We start from the raw sequence: 23,818 nt of genomic DNA, 5'->3' as shown, positions 1-23,818 counted from the left end.
TAGACGACGAGTTACCCAACTTGTTCAGACCACTTCCCTGTGAATACTCGGAAACCATTGACTCGTACAAACATCTAATCGCAACTTGACATGTGACAAATACAAATAAAATCATCTATAACCTTCTATTTGACAATTACTTTAATAATCGATATTAAATCAAATGAAATATCAAATATTAAAGTATAAGTTTTAGTAGATGAATTTTAAATTAATATTAAAATATTATTTCAAATAGCAAATAATTTTTTTTTTTGACAGTAAATAGCAAAATAATATTTGATAACTCGATTTTTATATCTAAGTATTGGGGTTGCTCTTAAGAATAAAAGTGCCCAAAATATTATTATTAGTATCAACGTTAAAAAAATTCGGCTCCTGCCCCTATATTATGTAAAATTACAAAATCAGCCTCCGCGATAACATTGGGCGGCCTGTTTCCCGCCCACCCAAAAAGGCTTCTCTCACACACTTCACGCACTAACTCCACCACCGTCTTCCTCCAACCATCGCCACCGCCGGCAATGGGATGCAAATCTACGGCGGAGGCCGACGATCTCCTCTCCAAACTCCAATCCTCCGTCGACCTCGCCGGCACCCACCGCCTCTTCAGCGCCCACCTCCACCCCTTCACCCCTTTCTTCAAACATTCCACCGCCGCCGCGAAGAAACCAACGGCGAAATCTTCAAAATCCAAACCCCCAGAAGAAGAACCGCACACCATCCGCAGCCTTGCCAAACAGTTCCTATCCTTCATACACAAGTCCCTCTCACTCCTCCCCAAACGCCTCTCAGAAACCCCAAAAATCCCTCGCGACTCCGCCCTCGAATTGTTCGATAGTTACCGCCTCTGCCTCGACTGCCTCGAATTGATTGCGCCGGAGCTAGCTGGAAAGCCCCATTCAGTCCACGTGCAGAGAATTCGGTACATACACTGTTTGGAGCGGTGGGAGTTGTACAAAGAGGCGGAAGCAGAGGGTTTTGTTGTGCTCCAGAGCTTAAATGCCGTTGTTGGAGGTGGATTGAAGGGTAAGTCGAGAAAATCGAAGGAGCGTTTGGTTCCTGAATTGGACGAGAAGAGCGTGGATCAAGAAGTTGCAGCTATAGTATTGGAGGTTGTTGTGACCTTGGTAAAATGCGCGTCGAAGAGGAGGAGTAATGTGGGCGCTGATTACTGGAGAGTCATTTCTTTGGTGAATGAATCCGAACCATGGTTCAAGTATGACCGCATCCACTGAGTCGAGCACATATTTGTATTTGTTTAACGAAGTCGTGCATATATATATTTGTGGAGTGACACTTATTATGCGATTCCCGTTTCTAGTAGCTTTGAGTTAAGATGTTCTACATGGGTGAATTGAATTTTAAATACTGATTTTGATTGAACTAATCTGAACTATACAGGATCTTGGATGCCAAGGACTACGAGAAATTCCACTGTTTCTTGGAGACGAATTTGCACATAATTGCTCTGTTTTTGGTAGCGGAGATGAAGTGTTTTGGCGTGGATTTGATATGTGAGTTTTCCATGGTCACCTTCCGAGAATACAAGAAATCACATGCTCACGATCAAGTGTACAAGGTTAAGGATCACCTGGAACTCAACTTTATTTGACTCTGTAACGCCTAAATAACGCTATCCTGCCGTTTGATGTTCTTATTCTCTTTTCTTTTTTTCTTTTTATGGTCACAGGTTGCACTCAAGATTTGCTCTTCTCTTTTCTCTCAGATAGATGAGCTGTCTAGTGACATCATTCTTGATGTGTTGAAACATGTCCTGGATATTATGGCTGATGAGTGCAAGGTAATATACCGTGCAAATAATTGCTATTATTTATAATTACCATATTTCTGTTAACAAGGATGACATTGTAGGTGCATATTAATTAACTGAAACCAAACTACTGGATTATGCAACTTGTTGTTGAATGGTTCCTGTTTCTGATGTAGTTATCTCGGTATGCCTTGGGACTTGAGTTAATTTCTGTAAGTGCTACAAATGTAATAATTTTAGTTTAAGAGACCTAAATTTCCAGGGCAACTGATGTGGTCTTCAAACACTTCACTTGAATAATTATGGCATTTAAAGTGTTTAGTATCCCTAGAAGAAACATAGGCACTATCACACAATTAAAGAGTTGGTTTTGAAATAGTTGGTTTTGGTAATAGTTGGTTTTGAAATCTTTCTTTTTTCTCATTGTAAGTTATTTTGGACCTATCTGTTGCATGGTAACTCAATATGCTTTAGTTTTACTTGGCAGGTTGGAGTGGAAGAAACAACTCCTGGATTTTTGGAACTTGTGTGTTATTGTGCAAATAAATGTCATAGTTTAACTGTGAGTTTATGTGATCCAGTTGCAGAACATCTGTCTAGATTAGCAGACACATTCCGTGAGGTATTTATTTTGCACTTCGTAGCTTTGTGCTTCTCATATATTGACCACATGAAGTTGTAACTTATAGTGCTTAATTTGAAGAGTTATGTATTTCCTTTGAAGGATTTTCCGTTCATCACTTCTGTACTGACACTTTATGCAAGTGGGTTATTAGCAAGTTCATCACATGACCAGTCGAAAGGGGAAGATATAGAAAAATGTAGAAATACTCTACCACGATATGCTCTTCAAAATTTTCTCAATAACAAGAAGCAGTGTCAACAAATGGCTGCTTCAATTAATTTATTGAATGACCACTCTGACATTGGTGGCAAAGTGAAGAATTCTCAACAAAAAGAAAGTTCACATGCACCTTACTGGGAAGCTCTCAAGTTTTTCTGTCAGTCACTAGCAGATTCCATATATTTTAACAGGAAAGAGATTCTTTCTGAGGCAGAGAGTTCTTGGGATGATCTGAATATTATCCAGTATGCGTTTCATGAATTTTGCAATACCTTTCTCCAATGTCTCAGGTACCTGACTTTTACTGTGCCTTGTGAGGACGGTATTCCTTATTTTTCAGTTAGAATATTCTAAAGAGAATTTCTTTGGAAGAATCTCTCTTGTCGTTTGTGTATTTTTTAAGATTCTAATATAAAATTACATTTTGATGACCTACATAGTTTACATCTCTTTATTGATGTAGTGCAACTGAAAAGAAGAGAGAGACATCTGGAGACAATCACAGAGTGATATCTGTTGTAGTTGTGGCTTCTCTTATGCTCTCATTAAAAACAAACCAATATATTAAGGTTCTCACGCTATCCAACAGTTAAACTGGGTTATTATAATTAATAAAATAGTATTGTCATTGTTGTTTTCAGTACACATCCTGAAATCCCTCTGCAATCTGAAATGTCCACAGGAAAGTACTCTATTGGTAAAGCAAGTTATTTCAGCTGAGTGGGTTTCAGTTAAGAGGCTCAAGTACCTATATGTTTCTCTCAACAATCTAGCTGTAATTTTCACCCGTCAAAAACGGCCAAAAGAGGTATTAGCTGGGTCGTTAATGGATCATACAATGTAGCTAACAATGTCCCAACAAAGTACTTAGTGATCTGAATGATACTAACTTATAGCTACCGGTGAATTATCATTTTGTGCAGGCAATAAAGGCTTTAAAATTATGCTGTAAAGCTTCATGGAATTATGTGGCATTTCTTTCTAAAATGCATGTCGAAAAATCACATGTTTCCTGTGATAATCTGTCAGAAAAGGCCATTGCAGAATTTATCATGGAGGCTTCTCAAAAAGTTGCTTTTCTTCTGCAACTTAATCAAGAAAGTAACTGCAAGATAAATGGAATCATCAAGAAAAGTCTTATATCCTGGTCTGTTTCAGAAAATTTGATTGCAACTGTACCAACTCCTGTGTCTTTGATAAAGGAGTGGGTAAAGGTAACATTTATTGGCTCATTGCGTACTTAAGTATTATTTTAAAGCCAACCCTATCTGATTGCGACCTGCTTTCCAGGTACAATATGTACTGTTGAAGGATGCAGATACAGAGCATGGCATGATGCTGTATTCTTTGCTTTCATCTTGTAAAGAAATATCTAAAATGACACTTGGAAAAATATTGGAAGAGGTTTTTTTTTCTCCTTGCCTCTCACACACAAATGCTTGTTTTCTTATGGTTATTTTTTTTATGCGCCTTGGAATGTGATGCCACTTCTCTAAACATCTCTTGCTTGGACTTTTTTAGGAGCTTCTTGCATACGAGACACAGAGTTACCTGAATCCAAGATACTGTCTGCGTATGCGAATGCAAATAATTGACATCCTGTTAGAAGAGGTTTATATTGCAAAAGACAGTAATTTAAAGAAATCTAGGATTCTTATTGAAAAGGGAAAAGTACTAAGAGTTCATGGATTAGCACGATTGGATGAGTGTGTTCAGTGTCTATCAGATGCTATATCGACATTGGTGAGCTATATGCAGCTAATTTATTATTAGTTGTATTTGCTGTTTCTAGTTCGTTTTGTTTAACATGACATTTTTGAAAACAGAAGTTAATCTACGGCACAAAAAAGAGCTGCAGTTCTCGGGTTCATCAGCTCCTTATACATGCTTATCTTTTGCATGCATTATGTACCCAGGAGACATCCCCCAACTCAATGGTTTTATTACCTAAAAGGCTAGTTTTTCTGCATCAATAAAGCACATCAGGAAGAGTATATTAGTTGCTGATTAGTGAAATTTTGTTCAGTTTTTGATGCTTCACTTGCTCTGTTTTGACAGTGACTTTCTTAATGATATTCATGCTGCATTGGACCTCTACTTGAGCTCAGATCATGGCCATGCAGATGAACAGTACGAAGACATGCTATTTTTGTGGTATCAACTCATTGATTTTTTATCAATCAAGGTAGGAGTTGCTTTGTATGTTAACGTAAGCCTGGAAATGGAAATGTGGTTCTTGACAAAATTTGTTGCCTTGCAACTCTCTTCTATGGTTGTTTAATCCAGGGCTACTTGGAAATTCACCCTAGGTTGTATGATGTTGTGATGAAGTTATTTAATGAGAAGAATTTTCCTTTGGCAAAGACTATATCTGAGCTATGGAAGAACAGAAGGCTTAGTCATGGTCTCTGTGCATCCCCCGTTAACCATATGTTTATTGATACTTTTGCTAAGCATCAGAGTCAATTTAGTAACTCTACTAAATTTTGGAGAACATGTATGGAGGAACTGAAGCCCCTAACAGTTGGGTTCCATCACATCAATACTGAGATCAAGCAAGCAGCTTCTTGTCTTATTTCCATTGTAAGCCCCTCATGTTATTAACTACTTGCTCAATTCTGCGTGTAAATTCAGAAAATTATCTCACCTGTTATCCAATCTAATTTCCTATCATAGGTTCCACCATCCAGTTCATTCTTTCTTTTGTCAAATCTCTACTATGACTCATCTGCAAGATTGGTTTCAAGTGGACGCATGATTGAGGTAACTTCAATGGAGGTGTTGCTTTCACAATATTTGTTATTTTCATTAAATGAAAGTTATACCATTTAGTATCACTAACTAGGTCTTTGACCAATATGTATGTGGCGATATCTTAAGATTGAGATTCATGCAGCTTTTTGATTAAGAATAGTTACGAGAAGGGACTAGAAAACTAACTATGCTGAACTGATTATTTTGGAAATATTTTAGCTTCTAAAAAAAATGGGAAGTGAGGATAATACAGATTTTACTGTTAAATACTTGTATAACAAGGCTAATTCTGCTAAGGAAGATCGTTTTCTTGCTTCATGTGGTTTACCCACTTGTCTAGTTGCTTTCATTTTTACTTCTACTTCATTTTTGTTTATCTGGTGGTGCTACTAATTATATTCTCTGCTTGAGTAAAAACTAAATTTGTCGCACAAACCACAAAGTTATACAAATGTGTCTTGATAATGCTATCACGAACAACTTCGTTTATTACAAACTCTTATAATGCAACTTCCATAACTGTGAATCAAATGGGATAAGAAAAAATGACATACTGTAGATCATTTGAATTCTATATCTTATATATGATCTTGCTCTGTAATGAATAAGTTGGTTCCACTGAACTAATCGTTCAGCAAAATTATTTTCTTTATAATTTGTCCAACATGTTCGCAGGCTCTTGCATATGCAAAAGAGGCCCATAGCTTACGTAGTAAACTCTTACAACAAAATTTCGAATACTCAGTGGAGAAAATGACCGAGACATTTGACGAGGATGGGCGGATCATTGAAAAGAGTTACTATGGCATCCAGACCTTCAAAGTTGCTGATTCTTTGGTGGCAAAAGGTTCTTGCGATTATGAAGGCTGCACCCCTACTCCTTGGAATGTGCTTAGTTGTTACCTTGAAAGCTTGTTGCAGGTATCAATACAAAATTGGTATTTTAAGCTTTTTTTCAAAATTGCTGTTTATATGATTAATCTAAATTGTATATCAACCGCTTGTCCAGGTTGGAATGATTCATGAGATTCTTGGCAATGTTCTTGATGCTCAAATGCTTTTACGGTGGGGTAGAAATATCTCCCGGATTCAGGGCTTGCCACATTTTGAAGTTTCTTTTTCTGTATTGTTGGGTATGTCAATTATCGTGTCACTTTTCCTTTTCTCACATGTATAACCAAAATCGACATGGTTGGAAAGGCATCTTACTCCATGCCTTTTATCTGAATCTGGTCAGGAAAACTATACCGCAAGCAAAAGCTTTGGAATGTTGCTGAAAAAGAATTGTCCAGTGCTAAGAAAACATTAGCCAGCAACGCTGCCGTTGTTTCCTGCAAAAGATGTTTATGTATGTTGGAGAGTTCCATTAATCAACAAATTGGAGACTTATTCTTGAGCCGTTTTTCCAGTACTGGAGAGTCGCCATCAATGAAGATGTTGGTTGATGCCAAAAGCTTTTATAAATTAGCCTTAGACAATCTAAATGTTTTCAACTGGAGGACTTCCAATTCTACTCCGGAAGAAGCTAGGCTTGAGCAGGTCATATCCAGAGAAAGTTCACTTTCTAGCTGTGTAATCAATCCTCCCAAGGCAATTTCAAATGCTAAAACTGAAACTAAAATTGAACCGCGTCGATCTAGAAGGACAAAGAAGGAAGTAAAACCTGCTTCACAGACACAAGAGGTGGTATGTAACCGTAGGATAACTCGGTCCACCCTTCGCTCTTTAGTGGAAACCGAAGAGATTGTACCAGCTGACAGACATAATGCCCTAACTGCTAGTTCAGCCACCGATCAATTGTCTACTGCTGCTGTTGGGTCCGAACATACTGTGCCCAGTTCTGAATCTGAATGTTCTGCTGCTGATTTTCGAAATGGCATCTCATCTCTTTGCAACAAAATGAAATGTTGGCACTGTCTCTACACTGAAGCTGTTGACTGCAGCACACTGAATAACTTCATACACATGAACTGGGAGCTTGTTTACAGAAGCCTTTGCTTAAGACTGCTCGTTAGCGTTGGTATAATCTGAATCCCTGATAAGTCTTTAATCTGAACTTGCAAGTATTTTGACCACAAATGTTAGGCAAACACCATTGTTCCGTTGAAAGAAGTTAATACGACCTAATAATAATAACTGCTGGAGTAAAATATCTCGTAAAAGTTACCGTGCAGAAAAGCTATTTTAGAAATCAGTTTATCCTCTGTTTTGTTGGTATACTGCAACATAAATAGGGAAGTACTCATGAAAAGATGTCATAAACTTGTTAAATTCGGAACTCGCTTTACAGAAATTTTCTTTTATTTTAGAAATTGTGCACGCATCGGCAATATGCACAAATAGCCAATAATAGTTACTCAATTGAGAGAAGTAATATATTATATAGCTAATACTATGTACCAGTAGAGCTATCCTTCACATACCTACACTCACTTAGGGTAAGAGTTGCTGCAATGTTGCTGCTTTAATTTTCTGCTCGATTAGCTTGTGAAATAACTGTCTGACTTGTGCTGTAACTGGTGCCATTCATATTCAGAAGATGTGCTCTAGTTTATTGAATAACATGCGGTTTTACTTGAGTTGTTTGCTATATTATCTATGCATTTCTTTTACATGCTTTAATAAGCAGATACACTATATTACAGTATCATGTGTTTGCTTGAAATGCATGTCGCCCACTGTTTAAGTTCTTATTTGTGATGGCTTGATTGAACTTTCACTGCATGTAAATCCTGCCATTTATTTCCTCGATTTGTTGACATCACGTGTGCAGGAAAATTTTCTGACATTTGCGGAAATGTTCACGAAACACATGAAATTCTATTGGAAGGTCCATCAATCCTCAGCAAAAAATCATCTTGTTCCAACTGCTCGTCAGATTCCCTTATTTTCTCGATTGAGTCAATCGGGAAGCACTTCCATGGAGATGCATTGGCAGTTCAACGTGCATCACTGCTTTACTATATTTGCTGGTTCACTTTGAAAAGTTATCCTCACCAGGGTACCGGGTATTTACTAATTGCCGCCCTATCTTATGCAATTATATCCATATCATATTTTTATGGATATGCACTTCTTGTTCTAGAACATCCACTTTATGATTCGTTCTGGTTGTTATTTTACCAATGTGGCATGATTATCGGAACATTTCATTTGTTTCCTATTTTAGCTTCACTGGTTGGAAGATGATTTTTTTTTCAAGAGGGCAAATTTGGCAGTACACGCCTTTCATTTGACTGTTTGATATTTCCATGTCAAGCAGGAATATTTGCTGTGAGCTTTCGTGCATTGGGACAGTAAAGATTGTTTCCTTGTTGAAGATGTCCTTTATACTTGGTCGAGAAGTCCCTCTACTTTTTCAAAAAGTAAGTGCATGCACTTCTCCTTTTCATTTACTGTTATGGTGTTTTAAAGAACTGCGATGCCCATTAGGGTCTATTGTGCCTCAACATTTTCTGTGTTCTCGGCTGTTGAAACGAAATGGCCGAAACAGAGTTTCTCACTTAATGAGGCAACCAACTAGTGTTGTATGTTGGTTATTTCCGTAGATAGAGTGATTTTAATATTGGCGCGAAAAAGTAAGGCAGCTTTTGCTTCCCAATGTGGCTAATATATGTGTGTATGAAATTTAGTTGTCTAATTTCTCATTTTCCTCCTCTGGACTTGTGATCTGATTGGTGGTAATTGACACCAGACCTGTTATGATGATTCAACAGATCTGCAGGTTGCTTGCAGGTGTATATGTACTTTCTACCTCATTGAAGCAATTTTCTTTATCTCCGGACGAGGAAGGTTCTGAAAGCCAATTGGCGTCCTTCTTCCATCAAGCTTCACTTGGCACTGATCTTAACCAGCAAATTATATCCGGTATGGTGCAGAAGAAGCAAACTCAAAGTGCTATGAATTCTGAGGTAGGTAGTCCTGAAAGATTTCCTTGCCAACTATCAAAATGCAGTGCTTTCTTATGATGTAGTCTTGCTGGTACATATATATATATATATATATATATTTTGAAGTATGATCAGTGTGAATGAAGCAGACAAATGTAGATGAAACTTGTACTTGCTAGTCATGCAGTTATGCTGCTTGTCGTCTTGATCAGAGTTTAAAATTCTGCTTACTGTGTGCTATTGTGATGTAGAAACTGCCTTTAGTACAGTCTCCTCCGAACTACCTACAAGTGCAAACGCCCTTTTTTTTTACTTGTCCTTGTAGATGGCCTTAAAACACACGCACACACATACACACGTGGGGTCTAACTCAGAACCACCCACCACAAGAATGGGAGTGGTACCGCTCAACCACAAGGTTGCCGGTATGAGTGTTCGAGTGGAATAGTTCCAAGAATATTTGTATGATAGATAAAATTAGCAGCATTATTATGATTCATTATTACCGAATTTAAACTTCATTATTGTGGCTATGTTTTCCATCTTTCTGTATGGTTCACGTCAAGTCTAAGTCATCTCACTACTTCAAGTCCAACTTACTTGACTCACCATTCTGCTGAGGTTTTCCGTCATATAACTTGCTTGACATGAACAATATGAATTGAGTTTTAAGTAAATTTCCAAAGCCTGTTCTCAAGTATAGATGCTTTAAATTGCTTCGTATGCCTTGCTAATTAACTTTTCATGTATGGCTGATTATCAGGATTCTTCTCTCTCAAACTCAATCTCAACCATTCGTGATTTAGCTGGTTCAATCAGGTTTGTCTTTGACAATGAAATATGCCGTGTCCTGGAATGGTGTTATACACGTTTACCTCTTTAACCTCCTTCCTTTTGTTCCAGAACTGCACCTGAATCTTATGAGGATCTGGAAGAGTTTGTCCCAAGATTTTTTCAGGGGCTTCCATCAATTCCAGTCGTCTGCATTAGCTTGGTTTCAGGCCCAGATGCTAGTTTATTTAGAGAACTCTTGCATTGGTCCCATAATGTACGGGCATTCATTCTGTTATCCCATCTGAGCTCGGATAATCAGCATGTCATACTTCTACCTGTCTATGAAACTTTAGAAGGTATTCTAGTTTAAAAGTTGGTGAAAAATATGAAGTGTTCTCTATGAAATTTACAGCCACCTCTGTTCATGCATCGAGTTTAATCTGTTTCATTATTTTGCGAGAAGCTTCAGATGATGATGCTAGTTCCAGCTCAGTTGTTTTCAACTGGAAAGATTCTGACAAGCAGTGGAAGTGCCCTTGGGTCTCTACTGTAATCGATGAAATAGCCCCAGTCTTTAGACATGTGTTGGAACGGAATTACTATTCATCTTCAGAGCATTTCTTGGAATATATTAAGAAAAACACGTCATTATGGTGGAGACAGAGGAATAGACTTGATCAATGCCTCGGCAAATTTTTGCGGTAAGTTTCAAGTTCCAAACACATGCCTCATCCAACTCTGGATGGTAGCTTGCAGAAACTTTTCTGCATTTACCACAATGGCAATGATCACTAGGAATTCCTTTTTTCGTGTTAATAGACTCATCATCAGTCTATTATCTAGAAAATTAGCTTTAGTGCAAACCACTTCATATTCATTTTTGTACAAAGATAAGTTACAAAATGAGCATTGGATTTTGTTTTTTTAATTTCTCATAAGACATTTATTCCTTCTAGCTTATCGCACTTGTGTCATCATTTATCCCTACATAACCACTAAATTAAAGTAATTTCGTAATAAAATGCTTGTGTATCAGGGATATGGAGGACTTGTGGCTGGGTACCTGGAAATATTTGCTTTTGGGCGAATGGCCAGATTGCAGCCATCTCGACACTATTGAAAAGAATCTTTTTGAAGACGAGGAGCATCTTTTGCAGCTTGTTGTAACCAAAAAGTGCTATGTTGGTCAGGGGTCTGAGGCATCATCTAGTGAATTTGAAAGTAAAATGCATACGTTGTTCAAAAGAATGCTAGAAATGTCCGATAATTTTGATGAGGATGAAGGCATTACCAGCAAAACAATCATTTTGGTTTTGGATTTTGATGTTCAGGTATGTCATCGGTTTACTAATTCCGAAATGAGCAGATATTACCATTTTAATTTACTGTTTCCAAATGTCACGGAGATGATTGACTTGCATGCTTAGAAGTATTCAAATATAAATGATATAACTTCCCCTCTTTTCTTGTGAATGCTTCATATTTCAATATGGTCATTTATCAACTCTGCTTCTTCCAGATCTTGTCCACGTAATTTATGAAGTTGAATTTCTTAACACGTCTTTGCAGATGCTTCCATGGGAGAATCTGCCAATATTGCGTAATCAGGAGGTTTACCGAATGCCTTCTGTTGGTAGCATTTTCGCAACACTCGACCGATGCAGTCAAAATGAAGAACAATTTGAGACAAACATCCCTGCTTTTCCATCGATAGACCCCTTGGATTCATATTATTTATTGAATCCAGATGGTGATCTCAGAACAACCCAGCTTGAATTCGAGAGCTGGTTTAAAGATCAAAACATTGAGGTAAATCTTTGCTTTGACATCCAAATCATAAGACCTAAATTAAATATCCTTTCGTGTACGCAATAATAATCCTTTCGTGTATGCAATATACAGGGAAAGATTGGTACTGTGCCCACTGTTCAAGAACTGAGCCTGGCCTTGAAAAACCATGACCTCTTCGTCTATTGTGGCCATGGAAGTGGTAAATAAATGCCTGCAAAAAAAAAAAAAAATCTCGTCTTCACAAATAATTTCCCCCATTCAACTTGTAAAATCGACACAAAGCTCATTTGATTTTTCATCATGGCCTTTTTTTCAGGTACACAATATATCCCTGGGCATCAAATTGAGAAGCTCGACACTTGTGCTGCTACTCTACTTCTTGGGTGCAGCAGTGGTTCTCTTTATCTTAAAGGATGCTATTTACCAGAAGGGGCTCCGATTTCTTACATATTAGCTGGCTCCCCCGTTATAGTGGCTAATCTGTGGGAAGTGACTGACAAAGACATTGACCGGTTTGGAAAGGCAATGCTTAATGCTTGGCTGAGAGAAAGATCAGCCGCTTCATCGAAGTGTGATCAATGTATTTTACCTAATAAGTCGAAAAAATGTAGTCATAGGCCTAGGATTGGTTCGTTTATGGGGCAAGCCAGAGATGCCTGCACTCTCGGTTTTCTCATTGGAGCTTCACCGGTTTGTTATGGTGTTCCCACTGGGATTATCAAGAGGAAAAAACGTACAGCGTAATTATGTGATTAACTTTCTTTTTGATGAATGAGTGGGATTATTATAAATCAAAAGTTCCGCGACAAAATTCTTGATTTTTGCACTCAAATATACCGTAAATTGCAGAGTTATAGAGTTACAATGAACTAATACGTGGAGAGAAACATAGGGGTAAACAAGTTGAATCAAGCTAAATTGTATTTGGGCTTGATTTGATAAGCAATTGAGTTGAGTTCAAAACCGAATTTTAATTGAGCTAAACATAAATTGAACTAAAGCAACTTGAATTTCTATACATATTTTGTCATTGTTCCCTCATCGAGCTCGAGCCGAATTTCTTAGCTTATTAAAAAACGTGTTCAAACTGACGTAAACAACAATAAAATCGAAAAGACAAACATAAAATATTATGATACCTACATGTACAAATTACATTTTTCTGAAGGGAATAATCACAAGAATGTCAAATAATTAACATCAAATGGAAGAAAGTAATCAGGAGAAATTACAAATTAAAATTACATCAGACAAGTTATTATTGACACTACATACTCAAGCAAGTATGAAAACATCAGCAGCAGAGAGAGAAGTAAAGTAAAATGTGCATGCATATGTTAGAAAAAATTACAGCTAAACCCCTTCCCTACACCGTGGACTATGACACATAAATCAATCATTTTGTTTTTTATTTTATTTTTTACGTTTCCGATTCCGAACCCTATTAAACACAAACCCCTATGACTGCCCTCCATCCGCCTCCCGATGCCTTCTCCTTCTGGAACTTCCTAGAAGGACCCTACCTTCCCTACGTAAACGCCCAACCAACGATGCACCATTATTACCGTCATTCTCATTACCATCATCATCGTCGTTATCGGAGAAATCAAAAGCATCTAACGTGCCGTTAGATTCTCTCTCGTCCCTTCTATTACCAAAGGCTTGTAGAAAGAGAAAAACGGACATCAAATTCCGATCAATCCCACCTCCTACACCACCACCGCCACCACCGCCACCGCCGCCCTCGTTGCTTCTCTCCAAGGCGGCACCATCTCCATCAAACCCCTCCTCGTCTTCCTCATCTTCATCATCCGAATCGAATTCGTAGTGATGGTTCCCTTCTATCACATAATCACCGAAAAACACGGCGCCAGGTGTCGACGATCTAATGGTGCTCATCACATCCTCTCTCTCCCTCTCTCGCTCCATCCTCCTCCACTTCTGCTCTAAAGTGGGGTCCACCTCGCGTGGCTTCGCAGAAGGGTGCTCCGCCTTGACATGTTTCCGAAGCTCTTTGAATGTTCCGACGAACGAGCATCCGTCTTGCATGCAGTTCCGCTTCTTGCAGTTGAGATCCTCTCTCGCGGGCTCCACAACCGTCCACCCCTTCACCTGCCCCCTGCAGAGGGGGCACGCCAGCTCAGCAGCCTCGGAAAATGGAGTGATGGCTGACGATTGGCTGGCGAGTGGAGCTTGAACTGTTGTGGGGATTTGTGACGACATCACTTTGGTGTAGGCCTTCTTGTACTGGTCGAGGCAGTTTGAGTATCGGAAATTTGTGTCGCACATGTAGGGGCGGCAGCCTTTATCGTACGAGGAGCAGAGGAGAAGAACTGCTTTGTGTGGGCACTCCATGCAGACCGAGCACGTAGCGTCCACCCAGTCTTTCTTGAATAGTTTGGAGCAGTTTTCGTCGTCTTTTTCGTTGTGGGATGGTAACGGATACGGTGTCGGTCTGCACTGTCGAGAAGCAATTCCGCGTCTACCCCTTGTGCCTTTTGCCATTTTTTTTCCTAGATAGATCGGAAAACCAAATGTGGAACTATTTAACATGGGTAACGAATTTTACTCGAAAAATAATGCATACGAACACAATCGTAAGTTTATCGAACCAAATTTAAAACTAAAAACATGGTCATAAGTTTATAGAGCAGGGAATATACCATGTCAGCCTACCAGGGTTCAATGATTAAACAGAATAAACGAGCATCGTTATACATACTCATAACACATCTATCACTGCAGTTATTTACATTTGCCTCTGCAAGATTCCGCCATCGAAAGTCACGACAGACGAACAAAATCGACCAAATCATATTACTCTTTCCCACCCACCACCACTCACCCTCTCCAAAAGAAATTATCGGAACAACGATCATCAAGAAAGGACGAAAATGTTTTCTTTTTCTCCCCTTCATATCCAAGCAGATCACACGTTGGAAATGAAACATTTATACAACCAATTACAGAAGAGATGCGTTAACAAGATATGCTAAATCAAGAGACGATTTTTTCTCTATAATTTCTAACTAAATATAAATCGATTATCCTTTTGCAACGCTCGGTCACCCAAACAAACTTCAGAATTACGCAAATAATGTCTCGCAATTTAATTATGCAAACGAAGCAAACGACTACCACCAACTGCCACTAACGGGTTTTCGAGGGGAAGAAGGATAATCGAAAAGACGGAAGCTTTATCGAAAAATTCAACAATGATCATTCACTAAAAGAAAATTCCCGAAGAAGAACAAAATACACAAGATAGTTAACCAGATCTTACGCTTTAGACGAATTACATTTCTCAAAGAACAAAGTAATCCCCCCAATCATCAACCGAAAGTAATACCCGAAATCATCGTCAGTCGATATCCCAACGAATGGAAAAAAACGAAGGCAAATAATTCCGCAATTTTCTTATTCAGAACCCAACATAAAAAACAAAGGAAGAACAAAACCCACCTCGCAATTCGAACAAAGCGAAAATCTGGATCTCTAAGTTGAAGAATTATTTGTGCAGACCAAAATCCATCGCCAAATGATATTTATACGTGCAAAAAACAAAATTCAACCTTTAGAAGATAAAATATTAAAATATATAAATCAATCCAAGATTCAGATGCAAGTATACATACACATATAGATACATACACACCAGCCCTTTTTTTTTAATTACCAAAAAGAGATTCGGATAACATGCTAAGAAGACATCCAGAACACGAAACAACGTGCCACAAGCGAAGAATCACGCAACCCGACAGATAATCAAAATTAAATTAATCATTTTCCCAATTGCACAAAAAAAAAATTGATACCCATCAAATGGTAAAAGAAGATTAAAAAAAATATTAATCAGTTAATCAAATGAGCACATAAGCACATGGGGTTTGTCACCTTTAATCATAAAAATTAGAAAAAAAAAAATCATCTGGGATTGTTTAATTTAATCAATTATTCCAGTGAATTGATAAAATATGAGGAAATCTCTGTACATACCGGAGAATATTTTGCTGGGTTGTGATATTTGGTGGATGAGAAATTTCGGACAGGAATCTAGAGAGAGAAAGTTATCAGCTTTTTTTTTTTTTTTTAATTAAAAAAAAAAGGATAAAATTGAGAGAAGATAGAAAATGGGTAGATGAACAGATCGAAGGGGAAAATCAGAGCGCGGGCATTTCTATAATCTTCCAATATTATTATTTGCTGAGAAATGTGAGTATCAAATTGGAAATTAAACTAGGGGCGGAGCATTAAAAGTGCTTTCTCTAAGGCTCTGTTTGGCTAATTGGATCACAATATTAGTAGTTTCTAATAAAAAGACCCCTGTTATTTGGACAATTACAACTATCTCCCCAATTATGTATTTTCTTATACGTCCTCTCTTATGATGTCAAATTTACCTATTGAAGGAGGGGGGTTTTAAGACAATATACGTAGTTAATGGAGTGGTTGTAATTACTTAGACAAAAATAAAAAAATTCTTATCTTAATCTTACCTTAGGGTGGCTGTAATTTGCCCAATTAAAAAAATTCAATTTATAAAAATAAGTATAAAAAATATATTTTTGTCCCTCAAGTTGATTACACATTTGGTCTCACGGGTTCACAAAAAACATGTTTGATCCCTTATGTTGTAAAAATTCTAACACTTTTAGTCATTTCCGTCAATTTCTCGTCAAAACTAACGGAATAAAGTGTGTGCTCATCACTGCTTTAACTAACGGACAAACTGTAAATTGCCGGAAAGGACCAAAGATGTTAAATTATTGGAACATGATGGACCAAATGTGTTTTTTGTGAACATGGGGGCCAAATGTGTAATCGGTGCAAACTTGACGGATGAAAACTGTAATTTCCCCAATTCTTTGTTTTACAAATTAATTGTGGTTTTGGAGAATATAAAATTATTATTACATATTATCGTCACTTCCAAATTTTAATAATGGCTTAATTACTCTTTTTCTACTTTACATTTGTTTATATATATTTTTGCATTTTAATTCATTTATAGGAAATATGTCATAATTGTTTTTAATAAGAAAAAATATGTAATAATTTTGGTTGAAACAAACGGAGCATTAACATAAATTCGGTTATAAAAGTGGGATGGAGGAGAGAGAAAGCTGCAACTATTTTTACGGGGATTCCTCGAGTCACTTGTACGCTACTCTCTTACTGGTACCGGGAGCGGGGGAATTAGTTATCCTCACGCGCGTAAGAGGGGAAGTTCGTGACACGCGTCCGAAAATGAAGAAGGATATAAATATTGGGCTTTTTCTTTTAAATTTATTTTTTTCTTAACTATTATATATGACCTTACAATACACGCACCTAACGGTATACGAGTTCGTTTCAGAACTGCTTATTTATAGTTTGAATTGCCGGTTCCCAAACCTTATTTTATTGAATCGCAACTGGTCTAAGAAAATGACGGTGGCTCCTAATCAGTTCATAAACAGTCGGTTCCGATTTTTATTTTTTTAACGAACAATTATTGTAGTTTTTTTTGAAAAATTAATAGAAAATAAAAAGTTGACGGTTTTAAATGCATGTTCGATAATTTGAGCTTTCTTCGACATTGTAAACCGTCTGTTTAAAAATAAATTCTTCTTCTTAAGTTCACGCTTTAATTGCACAAATATAGGATCCAACCGCCACTTCGAAATGTAAAAATATGACCAATTTTTTATTTAAAAACAAAAAAAAAAAAAAAAAAAAAAAAAGATAATGTCACTTTTGGGGCGGTACATGGGCCCACATTGACCCATGGGTATGTGTTGACGTGAAGTTAACACGGGTATCTCGCGAGTGGGGCTAATGAACGGAGAGAATAAGGTGGGGGGTGGGTTGGGTGGTTATAGAACACGCGCGGTAGTTGGAGAGTGGGGATGGAGTTATGACGTGAGCTTCTTTCACTTATCCCGGTGCCTTGGATTTCAACATGGGGAGGAATGGCGACATCCAAACTTTAATTGTCACGTACATTTATTGTTTTATTATTATATATTAATTAATACATAATCTTCAATTAATAATAACATATATATGTATCTTCATTTTCATTTAGCCTGCCTAAAATATTTTATTCACAGACATGATTAAGTTGTAATATAATTTATTGTTTTAAAATCGAGCGACAATTCAAGAGAATTCCCACTTTTTTTTTCCATTTGAATTGGAATATAAGATTTTAATTTCCAATCTCTGAAATCCTGATTTAATTTCAGAATTTACATGGAACGGGATTGAAATTAAATTTTACTTCAGGAGTTTTTTTGTTTTTTTTTTTCTATTAAAAAATATTAATCACGAATCCAACACCGTCCGATTTTCACCTACAGTTGTATTTATATAAACTACATTAAATTACTCTTCCATTAGTATCAACGACTTGTGACAAGATGAGATGCTGCCCAACAAAGCAAAGGTTTGTTTGGGGTTCATTGTACTAAACGTGACAATAATTAGATTAAATTACAACCACCTTGAAGTAAAGTTTAATTACAAAAAAGACCTTTTTTTTAAGAGATTACATTCAATCCCCTACAGTTTGTAAAATTCTTGCATTTATTCTCCTACAAAAGGGTTAAGTGAAAACCCGAAATCCGAACCAAAAACCCAAAAACGAAATCAAAACCGAAACCAAAACCCTGGAAGTGAACCGAATTCGAAATCGAAACCGTAACCGAACCAAAATTGCAGAGGATAGATGCGGTTATGGAAAATGAGGGGGGTTTTCGTAAATAGGCCTCATTTGAGGGAGGGCGGTTGTAATTAATTTACCCCAATAATTAATATACAACAATTTTACTTCGTGACAATATTTATAATATAAGCACCATATGCAATAAAATTTGAACAAATTATATACACAATTCTTCTCTATCTTATGTGACAGCTAAGTCTACCCTCAATAAACCAAACACATCACATGAGCCGTTGAGTACCATCTTAGGTAAACAAGATTAAATTTCAAATTTCCATTAATTTAAATTAATAAATTAATCGAATATCATAAATAACATTACTTTTTTTTTTTTTTGATAAAAAAATACATATAAATAACATTACACGAGGGTTCAGTTCTAAGTCGATTGCGAGTTTTTCAAAACACAAAGCCCTAGACAAAATTCGAAACCATTAAAGCTTCGTTTGGTTTCCAAAATAAGATTCTGCAATCTTATAATAACCCATTAAACTCAACTATTTAATTAATCACAATTTATCTTACCAACCAAACGAGCCTAGACCAAAAAAACAGCCTGTTATGGTTTTAACAGCAAATCAACGAGTTTCAACAACAAACCGAGTTCAACGTCAGACTCGTTAAATCAAAAACTCGAATACATAATGATACAAATGTAACAAAATAACCAGATTAATCTAAGTACATAACAATAAGTTACACAAATGCAGTTCTTTATCTAAAATCATCATACTAATTTTTTTTCGATTGGAGAATAAAAAAGAAAAAAGAAAAAAAAAAAGAACTAGGCACCTTTAGTAGAGTCGTCTCCCGGTAAATCGTCTTCGTCGTGATAAATATTTTCAGCCATCTGCCAAATTTGAAGAATATTATCTTCGGCAACACTAGCAACAGTCCAATCTTCACAAGGGTTCCATGAAAAATCGGAGATTTTGCTCGTGTGGCCGCCGTGTATGAATAGCAACTCCGGTGGGCCGTCCTCGGCATCTTCCGGGCTTTGTTCTTCATCGATCCTATTATTTAAAAAAAATAAAAAAACAAATCGGTTGTTGATCGTTTTAGTTGATCGAAATATGATCGATATTCAAACCCAAGAGATAAAACAAAAAACAACGCCGAAACAATGACAGATAATTTAATTTTTTTTACCAAATCCATTTGCAACCAAAAAAATATGCGTGCAACAAGAAATCGGCAAAATAGATTGAAATATAAAACACAAGCTCAACACGATATATATTGATACAATCGCGATGCAGAATAACAAATTTAAAAAAAAAAACACCGGATAATAATTTGCGATTCACGAAAGGTCGGAAAATTACCTGCTAAGATCCCAGACCATTAGTCTCCTACTAAGACAACAAGAAGCTAAGATAGTTTCGTTTTTCGGATTCCATCCAACCTGGAAAACCTCCTCCCTTGTTTTGCAGTTAAAAGCAGAATTAAGTTAGCAGAGATAAACGAGGGTATACAATTATTCCGCAAAAAAAAAAAGGGCTGAAAATTCCTTACTTGTGGCAATCGAAGGTGTGGAGGGCAGTAGTAATCTTTCGCATATCAAATAATTTAACAGTTTTGTCGGTAGAGCCAGTTGCCACAACCCACTCGTTGAATGGATTGAAAGCTAAACAGTTTACCTACAAAAGATTTCATCGAAATAACAAAATGCTCAAGTACCAAAGAGTCTGAAGCAAAAGGTTCAATCTTTACGAAGAAAAAGTATCGTTTTCTTCTTGTTGCATCTTCTTCTTTGCATGGAAAGAAGTACAACTACAACCGAAAGGTATATCTAAATAAATTGGTTGAAGGAAAATCCGACAAAATAATTTGACACTTCTCGAATATATTAATTAACCTAAAACTACATCAAGAATCTCAATTTAAACCCGAAAAAATAAATCGGTATTCTCCTTCTAAATGGTCTAAAAGGGACAGCAAATTACTCAAAAACATACAAAATCTCTTCGCTTTATGGAGAAAAAAAAAAGTAAAAACAAAATGTGATACTACTTTATGTGAGCATTTAAAGACTGATATTTCAATGTCGATAAATTCTAATTTATTCCACCGATTCAACCGAATCAAATCATGGCACCAACCTCGCTTTGATGAGCAACGACAGATTGTATAGGCTTGTTCACCGTTGGAGAACGAAGATCCCATACATGCAGATACTGATCATCTCCACACGAACCGAACAAGTGTTCGTGCCTAAGATGCCACGCCACATCTTCAACCACACCTTCGTGAATCTGCTCTCAAATAATACATTAGTTTTCCGATTTACGATTCAAAACATATCACTCACAAACAGCATTTTCGTCAAAAATGTACCTTGAAAATCTGCATTGCATCGATAGACTTATTCTTCGGAGTCGTATTTATGTCCCATAAACATATCTGGGCGTCGTCCGAGCCACTCAATAAATGACCCTGTTTGAAATTGCTCCACGACAGGCCATACCCTTCGGTATTGTGGCCCCTCAGCCTCAAATCGGGGTTGCACGCACCGTCCAATGGAGGTTTAGAGGGATGTTTACTGTAATCGAAAACATAAACTTCTGCGCTAACTGTTTTGGTTGCAATGATGAACGGGTTTTGGGGCATATAACGAGCTCGGTTGACCTCCCCATCGTGATTAATTTGCTGGATAATCTGCACCTGCAAGGTAAATGGGAAATAATGAAGTCGCAGAAATTATATATTGACTCCCAAAAATTGAAGCAAATAATGAATTTATTACGTCCTGCTTCGGCATTCATCACCACTATATAATTATTGCCACGAGTTAAAAAAAAGTCCCAAAAGCCACCATTAGTTGTAGTTAAAAATTACGTGCCAAACCCAATTTCGAATCATTTTAAAAACCCAAAGCTGCATTTACGCAAAGAGTGAACAATACTTGGCGAAGCTTAATTTCAAAGTACGTCTTAATGGAATTCAATCTCATTAATGCTCCAGTCTCTCGTATCTCTAAAATCCCTCGACTTTTATTGACTTGAGCATTGGACGGGGTTCTACTAGGAGCCACCCAATAAGTTTAATTAAAATGCTAAAAGATTACATTTTTTCTAAAATAAACCACTAATATTGGTATTACGATACAATAAATATTCAAGATTTGCATTTGCCTATGTGTTTTTTTCAAATTTTATGCTCGTCTTTTCACTGTTTTGCACAAGAACATTCCGGCGCACCATGAACAACGCCACAATTATGACCAAGTTCGAATCTTTTCGACTTATATTTTCATACTTCACTTCGAAAATTCGAAGAATGTATCTAAAAACAAGGCCACATTACATACATACAATAGCAAATTCCATCATACTTTCTTAAATTGGACTTTTTAAAGAAACCAATCAACCCGATTTCCGATGCACGAAAACCCCAAACATAAATCCAATTCAGCTGACCTCAGTAACAAAATAGACAAAAAATCAAAAATTAAAACGAACAAAGGAACCAGTTACCTTCCCGTTGGCGCATCCGAACCCACCGAATTCGGAGCGCTCGTCGTCGTAAAGGCGGGCGTCGTTCTCGGCATCTTCGAGTGGGAGCTGAGCCTGAGCCAGCATTAAGTAATTGGGCTCGTTCTCGGAGGTGTGGGTCCCGAGGATCATCTTCTGGACGGAGTAATCCTTGCCGGAGGGCTCCTCCCGGTCGGGGAGCCACTCGACGGTGAGTGACGGCCACTCGAGCGCGTGGGTGATGACCAGATCGTACAAGAAGGGTGTGTTCTTCTTCCAAATCTTGTACTCCTCGTTCACCAGCCGCTCCTCTATCTCTCCCCTCATCTCCTCGTCGTCTTTCCCCATTTCAAAAATTCCGATTGAGAGATTTTTGGCTGCTGTTTTTTCTTTTCAGTTCGGGTAAAAATCGTTTCTTTATGTGTGGGTTTAATGGTGTGCGTGTGGGATTTGGGGGAGGGTTTGCAGAAGGAGAAATGGAGGGAAGAAAGGAGATTATTAATTTTTTTTTTTTTACAGTGAGGAGGGATTAATAGTTATATTTGCAGATGGGTTTTTATACGCAAATGGTGATGGAGACACTGTGTTCTCGCCTTATGGGCTTTTGCTGAGAGCCCAACTCTGCAATTTTTTTTTTTTTTTTTTTTTTTTTTTTTTTTTATGTTTGGGTAGTTACAATCACTCATCAACTGTGAATTTGCTTACATGTTCACTCTTTTAGTGTCAAATTTAACATAATTATCTGAATTATGTGGAATGTTCTCTAGTTTGTACTCGTTTTGTGCGACAATGCAGTTTCTGATGCACCACAATTTTATAATTACAAGTCAAGAGACACATCTTACGGTCATCTTGTTTCAAAATATTTAGGATTAAAATTAGAATTGGGATTATGGTTACTATTAATATTAGTATCAATATTAGCATTAGTATTAGTATTAGTATTGGAATAAGTATTAGTATTAATATTAGCATTAGTATTAGTATTAGTATTGGAATAAGTACTAGTATTAGTACTAATATTATTATTAGTATTACCATTAGCTTTCTATACACTGCGCCATTATGATAATGCTAGAGTTAGATCATCTGATGTAATTGAAGTAGAATGAGCTAGAAGAGCTAAGTGGATCACTGCTCACGAGTTTGATGACATTGAGATACCTGCGATCAGAGAACACGTAAACTAAGCCGGGAGTTGATCCGGTGGAAACCCCTCCGACTCTCAAGTCAGATGTGCGGATAGTAGAGTTAGTTCAGAGAATACGGACAATTAAATTGCTTGAATAATAGAACGTCCATTAACAAACGAATTAGAACATTTATTTATACATCATTGATCGGGCTAGAGTTGGTTAATTGAGATTGTCAGACACAAATCTTATCTAAAGGTGATTGGCGGGCCTTTGGCTTCAAACTTCGGCATGTGACCTAATAAATAAAAAAATTATAGGCCCATTGAGTTGGGTCAACACAATAAATTTATTTAAAATTTGAATTTGATTAGAGCTTTTATTGGTTGCAGCACCTTTCGGTACTATTGTGATTGATATCATGCATGGCACATCCTATGCTGCACTTTAGCTTTTGTTTTTGTTGGGTATCCGCCCGGAGAAACAATCGGAAATAAAACAGCCATTATATTCACTAAATTAATATGCAAAACAATTATGGGAATAGGGGTACGGAATACAATCACACAGAATATTAACTACTGTTAAAATTATTTAACCTTAACAACAAAAACCAAGCATAACAATTATAATGACTTTATCAAATCAGGATAATTGCAAAAAAGGTAAGAAACAAATA

At 37.1% G+C, this 23,818-nt stretch overlaps 3 protein-coding genes across 7 annotated transcripts; 1 reads left to right on the top strand and 2 right to left on the bottom strand.

Annotated features, from left to right (window-relative positions):
- Positions 1-423: 423 nt before the first annotated feature.
- ESP (separase) lies at positions 424-12,638 on the top strand. Of its 3 annotated transcripts, none has more exons than XM_012972911.2 (27): positions 424-1,219; positions 1,405-1,582; positions 1,694-1,804; positions 2,262-2,396; positions 2,499-2,908; positions 3,082-3,187; positions 3,301-3,426; positions 3,542-3,832; positions 3,909-4,022; positions 4,140-4,361; positions 4,448-4,572; positions 4,677-4,803; positions 4,905-5,201; positions 5,295-5,381; positions 6,048-6,293; positions 6,382-6,505; positions 6,610-7,392; positions 8,146-8,380; positions 8,635-8,737; positions 9,089-9,283; positions 10,026-10,081; positions 10,166-10,392; positions 10,500-10,737; positions 11,073-11,367; positions 11,606-11,845; positions 11,939-12,026; positions 12,144-12,638. In XM_012972911.2, exons 1-27 carry the CDS (start codon positions 525-527, stop codon positions 12,569-12,571), a joined length of 6,282 nt encoding a protein of 2,093 aa, XP_012828365.2. In that variant the 5' UTR covers positions 424-524; the 3' UTR covers positions 12,572-12,638. The 3 variants fall into 3 exon arrangements, with proteins under 3 accessions (XP_012828365.2, XP_012828367.2, XP_012828364.2); XM_012972913.2 differs by having other exon boundaries at positions 4,445-4,572; positions 10,506-10,737; XM_012972910.2 differs by having other exon boundaries at positions 4,445-4,572.
- A 300-nt stretch (positions 12,639-12,938) lies between these two features.
- On the bottom strand, positions 12,939-15,967 carry LOC105949640 (uncharacterized). 3 transcript variants are annotated; one of them, XM_088824993.1, is made up of 3 exons: positions 15,824-15,967; positions 15,289-15,314; positions 12,939-14,338 (listed from the first exon to the last, which is right to left on the bottom strand). In XM_088824993.1, exon 3 carries the CDS (start codon positions 14,330-14,332, stop codon positions 13,286-13,288), a length of 1,047 nt encoding a protein of 348 aa, XP_088681119.1. In that variant the 5' UTR covers positions 14,333-14,338; positions 15,289-15,314; positions 15,824-15,967; the 3' UTR covers positions 12,939-13,285. The 3 variants fall into 3 exon arrangements, with proteins under 3 accessions (XP_088681119.1, XP_088681120.1, XP_088681118.1); XM_088824994.1 differs by lacking the exon at positions 15,824-15,967 and adding an exon at positions 15,722-15,820 and having other exon boundaries at positions 12,939-14,340; positions 15,290-15,314; XM_088824992.1 differs by lacking the exon at positions 15,824-15,967 and having other exon boundaries at positions 12,939-14,340; positions 15,290-15,428.
- A 3,105-nt stretch (positions 15,968-19,072) lies between these two features.
- On the bottom strand, positions 19,073-22,570 carry LOC105949684 (histone-binding protein MSI1). The gene is made up of 6 exons (XM_012973002.2): positions 22,010-22,570; positions 20,871-21,197; positions 20,636-20,788; positions 20,049-20,173; positions 19,859-19,954; positions 19,073-19,546 (listed from the first exon to the last, which is right to left on the bottom strand). The coding sequence occupies exons 1-6, from the start codon at positions 22,352-22,354 to the stop codon at positions 19,318-19,320; spliced, it is 1,275 nt and encodes a 424-aa protein (XP_012828456.2). The 5' UTR covers positions 22,355-22,570; the 3' UTR covers positions 19,073-19,317.
- Positions 22,571-23,818: the final 1,248 nt, after the last annotated feature.

This window comes from Erythranthe guttata, chromosome 2 (genome assembly GCF_056151865.1).
Source record: "Erythranthe guttata isolate IM_541 chromosome 2, IM_541, whole genome shotgun sequence".
In the NCBI taxonomy this organism is placed as follows: Eukaryota; Viridiplantae; Streptophyta; class Magnoliopsida; order Lamiales; family Phrymaceae; genus Erythranthe; species Erythranthe guttata.
Note: the sequence above shows the minus strand (reverse complement) of the source record. Positions and strands in the feature narration are given on the sequence as shown.